At 36.1% G+C, this 9,856-nt stretch overlaps 1 protein-coding gene and 1 long non-coding RNA gene across 7 annotated transcripts in view; one reads left to right on the top strand and one right to left on the bottom strand.

The window, feature by feature from the left end:
• gria2b (glutamate receptor, ionotropic, AMPA 2b) overlaps positions 1-756 on the top strand; it is a 47,087-nt gene extending 46,331 nt beyond the window's left edge. For 2 of the 6 annotated variants that reach the window (XM_015031935.1, XM_015031934.1), the window contains exon 16: positions 307-756. In XM_015031935.1, the coding sequence (XP_014887421.1) occupies positions 307-471 (165 nt within the window). In that variant the 3' untranslated portion in view covers positions 472-756. The remainder of the gene's footprint in view (positions 1-306) is intronic. The other 4 variants (XM_015031942.1, XM_015031938.1, XM_015031937.1 and 1 more) reach the window with 4 other exon arrangements.
• A 47-nt stretch (positions 757-803) lies between these two features.
• On the bottom strand, positions 804-8,019 carry LOC106947125 (uncharacterized). Its single transcript, XR_001424912.1, has 2 exons — positions 7,094-8,019; positions 804-4,579 (listed from the first exon to the last, which is right to left on the bottom strand). It is a non-coding gene; the product is annotated as an uncharacterized LOC106947125 (long non-coding RNA).
• Between the last annotated feature and the right edge of the window lie 1,837 nt (positions 8,020-9,856).

The following is a 9,856-nucleotide window of genomic DNA, read 5'->3' as shown; positions in this document are numbered from 1 at the left end:
TGGCCATGCTTGTTAATACCTCTGTCCTAGTAACGTACTTCAACAATAATGCTTGCAATGACCATGCAGAAACCTTTGCATGATCATTTGCATCTTGCATTGTGTTAATCACAGACCTCACGTTAAGTTCTCATCTACATTCTCATATTTATGTATCTATAATCTCTTAAGCATTTTGATGTGGTCAGAGGCATCCGTCTAACATGTTGCTTTCTTGTTTGTGTATGGATCCGTGTGTGTGTGCGTGTGTGTGATGATTGGGCTGGCTTGTGTCTGGATGTGCATGTGGCTTCTGTGCTTTTGTAGGTGACCTTTGGGGATGCCATGAGGAATAAAGCGAGACTTTCCGTTACAGGGAGTACTGGGGAGAATGGTCGGGTGATGACTCCAGAGTTTCCCAAAGCTGTCCACGCTGTCCCGTATGCGAGACCTGACATGGGACTAAACGTCAGCCTGACAGATCTATCCTGATCACTGAGAAACTCCTGAGTGCCTTACAATGGTTTTAATAGAGTGATTTTTTTTTTCCTTTCGTCCCTCGTTTCTGTTTTGGCACCTTTTTTTTTGTTTGTCTTGTGAAAAAGTAAAGGTATGAGAGAGATTTCTCTTTCTCCACACAAAGACTTTTACTGTGTTGCTCTCTATCTACATTTTCCATAAAATAGCTTCCCTTAAAGGGTGGAATTTTACTAGAAATATAAACAGTTGGCTTTTGTTTTCTAGACTTGTGGTGTCATGCTTTCCTACCTGCTTGAACTGGACTGAGAAAGAAGCAAGGGCTTGATTCATGGCTGCAGTTTCTCCTGGGTGTCAGCGATTCAGTCAGCCCCGCTGTATTTGTGTGCCTGAATAGTGCAAGTGTGTGCGTGTGCGTGTGTGTGTGTGCGTGTGTGTGTGTGAGAGAGAGGGGTCAATTTATTGATTACAACTGTTTCTGTAGCCCCCACCGTCAAACTGGATTTTCAAGCACACTTGTTATCACCTCCATTAAGATGTGAAATGGATTTTTTTTTGTAAGAAAATTTGCAGAGAAAAAATGTACAAAAAAATATTTTTATGTATTTTCACAGAATAGCTTTTAAATAAACTTGCGTACATACTGGTTGGATATGAACGACTTAACATGAGAGTTCAGATAAAAAGTACTAAACAGCTTCTAGTTCCATATTTTGAAAGCCAAAAACATTACATAAGAGAGTGAGATCTTAAAGTCATGTAATTAATTCTTAATAAAAACTTTCCTGTATATTTTATTCTTTAACATTAGGTGTTGATATGATCTATATGTCAATGCTTGACATTTGGAAATAATCCTTCTTAGCTTTTTATTGTTGGAGTTGTTGCAGCAATTTTCTTTTGTTCTTTTGTCTCTGTTGGCTTCAGTGCTTTTGCTGTTTGTAATTTTTCTGACGAGGACCAGAGTTACCGCTCTGTTTTCAAGAAGAAACATAATCTGTTTACATGTCATGAATGGAAAACAATGAACAGGATGATACGGTATTATAGTATTACATTCTGAAGACATGAAGAGGAGGCATCCACTTTCATATGGCTTAGGTGAAGGTCCAAAATGCCAAATAAGTAAGAGTGCCAAATTCTAGTGCCAGTAGGTATAACTATAGTCTTACTATAATAAATAACTGTCATCTCAGTGAATGTAAATGACTCTGATACATTCTGTAACTTTTGTATCTAGGTGTACAGTTGGTGGCAATGACAGTGCTAATAACAATAGCCTTTTTGCTTTGTTTTTCCATCTCCATATTTTTTGCATTGATCTGACAATAAAGTAGCACCGGTTGCATGTTGTTGCCACATTATACTACATACGTTTATTTCATTAATGCCATTTGTTTTCATTTTATTGTTGAGACTGTGAGGTTACCTATTTGAAATTGGAAATATAATGTAAGACATATACATATATAAATATAGATATACACACAATATATATACGTAAATCATATATTTTATATAAAAAGTTAAAATATTTAAAAACTGTATCCCGTTTCAAAAGCTACTTTGCTTCCATTAAATACTAAATTTATTTGTCAGCATTCTGAAAATGCTTTTAAACTGTTTTCACTTCTGTTTTGCACTATTTTTTTTAAAAATTAGCACATTTGTCTTCAATTCCCTGTCAATACTCAACCTAAGCTGTATTATTTTCAAGGTTTCTTCAAATCAACATTAGAAACAAACCATAGTTGCTATTCAGTTCCATTACGTATTCAGGCTTAACACTGACATTTTGTATATGGAATGTGTGCTAACTTCATTATTTTTTGAAACTATTTCTAAATAAAAGTTGCAGATTTCTTGTTATTCTGTGTATCATTCATTAAGGTTAATGTTATTTACCCTGCAGAGTTTTTCAGCAACATGGATCCATGTGTATTCAGTCTGTTAAGCGCTCTGCGATTAGGTCCATCGTCTGCAAACTCTCAGGTTCACGGGACTCATTGTGCGAGAGGCAGGACACACCTGGCACAATTTGCTCACAAATGAGTCATTTTAGAAAACGTGTTTGAAGATTAATCATCTTTGGGGAAATACAGATGTACTTAATCAGTGGTTCAATCCAAAAAATGATGAATATGTTGTATGTCTTTGAACATCAACACCAGAAGACGACATGGCTCCCAAATCATCACTGACTGAAAATTTTACACTTCACCCAAACTCTGGGTCTCATTTCCAACTGGAATATAAAGTTTACTTTCATCTGAACAACCGTCCAGTTTTCTTTTCTCCTAAGTCAAAGTAAGATATGATACTGTCTCTGGTTCAGGAGAAATCTTAAACATCTTCTGAATCAGAAATGTGGTTCTAGACATGGACAACCATTGTCATCGTTGTGGTTCATGTCTTGGTTTGGTGGATGTTGAAGCGCTGATTTCAGATGTTTTGTGAATCTTCGCAATTGCTTTACAATCCGTTAAAGACTGCAGTTATCCCTGTTTCCCACGCAAACTTCTACCACACTTTTTTCTTTCACTAAACTTTCCTTAATGTGCTTGGATGCAGCACTGTGAACAACTAGTTTCCTCAGCATTTACCTGTTGTTTGTAATCACCAGTCTTCTTTTGGATTGTGTAAACTGTGTTACTCTTATGCAATATTCACTTATTATGAATTTTGGGTTTTCATTAGTAGCCAAAATCACGAATGCTGCCATAAACATATTTGAATTCTATTCCTGTATGTGGAGAGAGTCTAAAACCACATGAATTCATCTTTTTGAATTTCAATTCTGCAATAACTTTTTTGATGTACAGCTGTGGATAATCTGAAAAGACAATTATTTCAAAGATAATTTTACATTAAACAAAGTCGCTGTCATTTGTTTTGTAAATTTTAAAATAGAAATCTTTAGAGTGTCACATTTAGGGATCAAACAAAAGAGAGTAAAGAGAAATTTAATGAAAGGTAGTTTCATTACACCAATAGGGAATTCATTTTAGATTACCCATAAATGAAATAACACAATCCCAGTGTCAAATAAACTGTGGTAGCCATTAGTATATGCAGCAGACCCTACAGATTTTTGCTTTTGAACATAAAAACAAGCAGGACAAAAGAAACTCTGTTTCTTGGTTTTCCTTGATGCTGATTCTCACTGCCTGCTGGGCAGGAACCGGCTGCAGGGAAAACATCGCACATCTTTAAAATAAAGATCAGCATGCTAGCTGCATGTCAGCCTCTTCAACCAGAGAAACTCATCTGGTTTCATTAGCCAATCTCAGATTACCATACCAGGCAAGGATAAAAAAAGATTTACACCTTTATGTAAAAGGATCTCATAAAATATTAAAAGATGGCATTTGTACTTCTGTCTTACATTATTTTGAAGCTGTAAAAATTCTAATTAAGACAGAATTTTCAAGAAAATCAATTGCTTTATTATAGTTGGTGCATGTTTAGGAGAAAACTTCCAGACTTAAATTTATTTATCTTTAGGTTTAGACATTTGGAGATGGTAAAGATACTTGAGCACTGCGTGGCTTCTTGTGTCAGACAGGCTGGTATTTCAGAAAATGCTGTTGTCACACACAACCATTACTCAGCTTTAAAGAGAACGGTCCAAAAATGTAATATTTACCATAGAAGATCAGAGTAGAGGGTGTTGGCAGCATCTTGTTGTGGGGAAGCCTTCCTTCAGGAATGAGAGTGAAGCTGGTTACATAAAAAGGAAAACCTATTTCGATTTAGAAACTTATACTAGCCAGATTAAATTAATAACGTTGAGATGACATTTTAAAGAAAAACTGCATTCAAACTCAAAATCTGCCAACACAAAAAATGCAAGGCAATGATGAAAACACATCCTGGAAAAATGAATACATTTATGTTTTTATTAGCAGACAATACTGTGTTGTCACTAAGCATGTCTTATGCAGAAATGTTAAAGTCTAGAAATGTCCTCGCTTCCCAGGTCGCTTCATCTCTGCTCCAGGTACACATGCTGCTTTAAATGCTTGAGCAGAGGAGCTGCAGCTCACCATCTGGTGCTGAGTTGGATCAGATGGCTTGGCAACTGGTCACATCTGGTCATCAACATTTTTATCTGCATTTTGCCCTAAAGACAAATTTAGAAATTTTTATATTTTTCAACCATTTAATGTTGTTCTTTTAACACCTTTAGGAACATCTAGATTTGCTTGCAAAAAATTGGAGAAATCCTAAGCTTTGTTTTAATTTCCAATGTTTGAAGATATTTTATATTCAAAAGGTTTAGTCTAACTGGAAACGAATAATAAACCGGTAAAATAAAAACCAATAAATCACATATTATGCATGTAATTATGATAAAATAACATGTTTTTTTCTTATTATAAGCACCGTCCTGCTGCTTAACTTTTTCCAAATAAGGAGTGACATTAATTATTTTTGCTTGAAGGATCTTTTTGCATGTTTTCTATGAAACAAGAAATCTTTAAAGGTTAGGAATGTCTCGTGGATATAAAAAATTGCTCTTTTATCAGTAAGTCTGGCTCTCTTTGTCATTCAGAGATTTCTCTTGTTCTTATTATAATGAATTATATCACAAATAGTGTGTTGTGCTTTTGTTTAGCTAAGCTGTGACATTTTTTTATTTGTGAAATTGATGTAATTTTTCAGATAAATAGAATAATTTCACCAAATCAACCTCATCATCTGTGTATAGTCAAGTGTTCTCATGGGATATTAGTTCAGCCAATCAGAGCGCAGAGTGATGTGTAAAATTAATCTTCATCCATGAGAACAATCAGACAGCAGGGGGCCGGCTCATTCTCCCTCACTTCCCAAAGCTACATTGCTAATCAGTGATGGTTGTTGTGATGCTATCCTCACTGGACGGAGGCTAATGATGACAGAAGGTAAACAGAGAATGGCCTGGATCTGCCGCCTCTTATAGATGTCGTCAATAGTGCAGCTGGGACAACGTTTCATCTTCAGGACCGCTCTGGCCTCATTTACCCGATCGGAAAGGCTATTTTTGTTAAGCATGCTAAGTTTAAATAGTTTCAGGAAAACAAAAATAAATCCGTGGCAGTTTTGTGACACACCTTAATTCTCAGTGTTTACATTTCAATCACTTGAAGATTTTTCAGAAGTGCTTGAAAAAAGAAAAGTACTGAGAAAACCTCAGCTTTAATAATTAAAATTAATACAATTCTTTGTTTCAACAAGTCATGCATTAACCACATGCTTAGCCCGGCCTTTCCTCAATCAAACCTGTTCCTCATCTACAACCAGTCTGCCATCTTTAACCAACCCATGTCTGCTGTGCATAAAGTGCTGGTCTTTCTCAGATCTTTGTCAGATTTTACACTACCTTTACCTAACACATCATGTTCCTTGAATTAGTTTTGTTAATAAAAACTTGTCTTCATTGAGCTGCCAGAGAAAGATAAACTGTTATTGGAAATTTATCTAAATCAGCCAGGAAATTCTTAAAGAACAGGTACTGGATTTTAAAAATTAGGTTATATAAAAGATTGTAAGGGGTCAATATCTTACCAACAGGAAATAACTTTACTGGCACCCTAAAAGGCAGTTAGAAAACCAATAAAAATTATTTTCATTTCTAATATTTTTTGCTTTTTCTCCTGCTTTATGTATTTATCAGACAAAATATTTACTAGAAAATCTTTATGTTGCATTCTCAATTTACTGCTTACAATAGGAAGTTTAATGTCATGATGGTTTTGACTTTTTGTTCGTTTAGTGAACTTTAAGGGTCTTTTTACTGCTAAGGTGTTCTAAGCAAACTCTTGGTGTAGTTTGTCTGTGCACATGCGAATAAGGAAATTGGACTAGACCATCTACAAAAACAATTGCACTAAGTCCTTTTTAAGGAGTTGTTAAAGTGGTTCCTTTATGGTATAAGTGTGATCCAACCTGTCCAACAGCATTATGTTAAAAACCTCAGTCGATGGCTGTCCTGAAGCCAAAAACGCATTGCATTGTGGGATGTTGTAAAGCAAACAAACTTCAGAAATCAGCCCAAGTCTACAGTTTTTCAGTAACTTTAAATGCTGGTTAATAATTATATATTTTAGTGAGGTTGAACTCTGATGGTCATATTGATCTTCCACTACCTTGTAGTGAAGAAAAGTTGGTATTATGTTTAACAGTCAATGCAGAATCACCACAACACGCAATATATAATATGTTTTTGACGAAACATTATTTAGCTTTTGTGAATAAACATTGATCCTGGTTTGCTTGTATCGTGATTCTTTTGACTTTAGACTTTGACTAATCTCACATCAGGGTAGAAACTGATGTGAAATTTTATTTAACAGCAATTTTGAGAGTACAACAAAACATGCAATAGATAACAAAATGCCATAATTTTACATGAAAATCAGTTTTTCCAATATGTCGGTGTCTGCTTTAAATAAGTGCCACAAAAGGAATTCTGTCATGTTACCCATTGCCAGGTTTGTTATTAAATGCCATCAGTGTGTAATATACTATCAACATTGTTGGATTGTACCTCCTAAAATCAATGACATTTCCAATGCTGATGCGACATTTTCAATTAATTTCTGCTCTTTTCAAGCAGATCTAACAATAGGATGGCTCATTAGTGTTTACTCCTTACATTTGTCAGTCGCTCTAGCAGGACGGAAGGCAATTCCTTTACAAGACGTGTTCTAATCACCGCAGTTGGTGAGCCTGAGCGGCTGCCAAAGCAACACATTTCCCAGCCAGCCTAGGTGGTGGGTGGTGTAATATGCTGTAAAACAGTTATCCTCTGGCTGGGTTGTCATGGCAACAGTGTTAGCTGGGTTTCTCATGTTCCAGTACAGCATGTGATCCCTGTAGCTGCATGTTGGTGCAAAAAAAGTGGGGGGAGGGGTTGTTTCTCCATACTTACCACCATTTTAAGTCACCCATGAGAACACAGGAAACAGCCGTCGAGTGTTCAATCAGCGGGGTGACTTTCGGGTGAATTGTACAACCAAACGCAATTCAGGACTGACTGACAGTGAGGCGTGCCTCAATAGAGTCGAGATCTTCTGTGCTGAACAAGGTTAGATAAATCCACGTAGTGACAGATAACAGAGCTGTTTTTGTTGCCGTTCTCCCCTCGCCTCAAGCAGGTCTGCAAGAAGCTTTGAGGCGCCGCTTCTTTTTCAAATGTCACGGATGCACAGTTGCAGCTGGGTGGAAATTCTGTGACATTCAGAGTGAAGGAAAGATTTATGCTTGCTACTGTGGTGACAGGCAAAGCTCTATATGTGTTTCAATCAATATGTGGACCATCAATTTTCTTTGACTAACAAGATAAAAAGCAGTCAGAATCAAACTCCTATCTCATTTCTTGCAGTATATCAGTTGAAAATGTTTTCCTCTCCCATTCAATTAGTTGAATTGTTCATGCTCACTTTAATGCCAGAGCTGACTGAGCAATAAAGTAATGGTTTGTCTGGAATAATACAGTGATGGAAGCAAAGAACAAAGCCATTTTCAATCACTTTCTGGGAGCACTCAGGGTAATGAAACACAGAGACAGATACATCTAAGAACATTTCAAGAAGAACCTGTGAAAAACTTCATGTAGACAATATGGTACTACAAGCAGCATGAACTAAAAAAGATGTTATTATGACATCTGATAACTTGAAAATTATAGAATAACCAAAACTTGTGTATTAATGCAGCAATTAAAAATTATATAGCAGCAAGAATTTAAATCACTTATTTTTTAGTGGGTAGGAATATTATTTGCTTCAAGTGAGAAACGTAGGATTTCCAGATTCTACAAGTTCATCAAATAGCATAGCATTTAATAAAATTTTATTTATTGTTTTTTTTTTTTTCAAAAATGAAGTGCTTTGAACGTTCTGTAGAGGCCCAGTCAAAGTCTCAACTAAAATCTGACAATCTGTCAAGAGTTAAAATTTAAGATGATTGCAGAGAGGCCTTGCAGCTGACTGCAAAATATTCTTCATCAGAAATGTCAATGAAGTGCAGAAGACGAAAAATCCCAACAAAGGTTTTCTTATTATTACTGATCAGAGTGTACGTAGTTTTTAAAATGCAGTTTTTTTATTATGATGCAAATAAAAACAGGAACACTATTTCCAGTTTTAATTTTATGAGACCACAGAACATTTGTCCAGAATGAAGGTCTTTGTCCCTGAGTGAATATGCAAACCGTAAAGTGTATTTCTGTGTTAGTTTTTAAGTTATGTTCTTCTTCTTCCTCCTCTCTGAGTCGCCTTTCAGCTGATGGCGATACGGGAATCATCTCTCTGTTAATGTTACCAACTCTTACCAGCGTGAGTGTTTGTAAGGTTGTTTGTTTTGAGATGTACACTTTTGTTCTGAAACTCATTCACTTCTGGGACTTACAACCCATCTCCTTGATGTACGATGGCCTGACATTACTACATTACTCTCTTAAAAATCCATCCACAAAAGTTTGTGCTTTCCCAATTTAACGTATGTAAACTTCTGAATTTGGAAAAGTAATTTGAAAAAGCTCAGAGCTGTATCTGGTTTGGGGCATCTGGCTACTGTATTCAGCTGATCCCCAACAAACAAAAGAATATTCTCCAAAGAAAAGTCATTAATTCTCTACATTTCCCTCATAACACTGTTACAATGTGTGGTTTAATCCCACCAGCAGCCTTGACTCTAAAATTCATTTTAATATGCTTGCCATGGGCTACATGTCCCAGATTTAGACGTCGTACCGTGATTGCTTCGAGACTTAAGTAATTTACATTTAAATTCCTAAAGTCTTCTTATTGAATAACCAAGACTGCACATTTAGCTACTTAGCTAACATTGTCACCCAAAGTCATCCAGAGTTGGAAAGCTGGGAGAGCAGGGAATGGAACCAATGACCTTCCAGCTCAGGAATGAATTTCTCTACCGCCGTCTGAGCGAGACGCATTCCCACAGGCAAACAGCTGAGCCCTGAACACAACACCATATCGATATACCATCATCCTCAATCACCACACCCAAGAATCTGAAGATAAAAACATCCCAAAATATTAACAAAATCCATTCCTACTTTACAGCATAAGGAATAATACAGTGTGTTCTTCACTCATGGTGATATTTTACATATTTCCTGTACTTTTTAAATTTTCCTTTTGTTCAAATGGTAAATAAAATCCTTAAAAGAAGAGTAAACAACAGCCGAAAACATACTCATCTTTTAAATGCGCTCCTAATTTAGCTAAATGTCACCATAACATGATGAGCTATAAATAAGTCATCACTGATGCTTTCAGCTTGGAAAAAAATAATCAGAGCTCTGAAGGGAAACAGGTAAACTACATTTCAGCTCATGTGATGAAAGGAAATATTATGCAGCAGCTGTTTAGGGAGTGGCACAGTGAGCTGC

This window comes from Poecilia latipinna, unplaced genomic scaffold (assembly GCF_001443285.1).
Source record: "Poecilia latipinna isolate Pla-1442-1.1 unplaced genomic scaffold, P_latipinna-1.0 Scaffold224, whole genome shotgun sequence".
Taxonomy (NCBI): domain Eukaryota; kingdom Metazoa; phylum Chordata; class Actinopteri; order Cyprinodontiformes; family Poeciliidae; genus Poecilia; species Poecilia latipinna.
The sequence above is the reverse complement of the archived record's forward strand: the minus strand, read 5'-3'. Positions and strand labels throughout refer to the sequence as shown.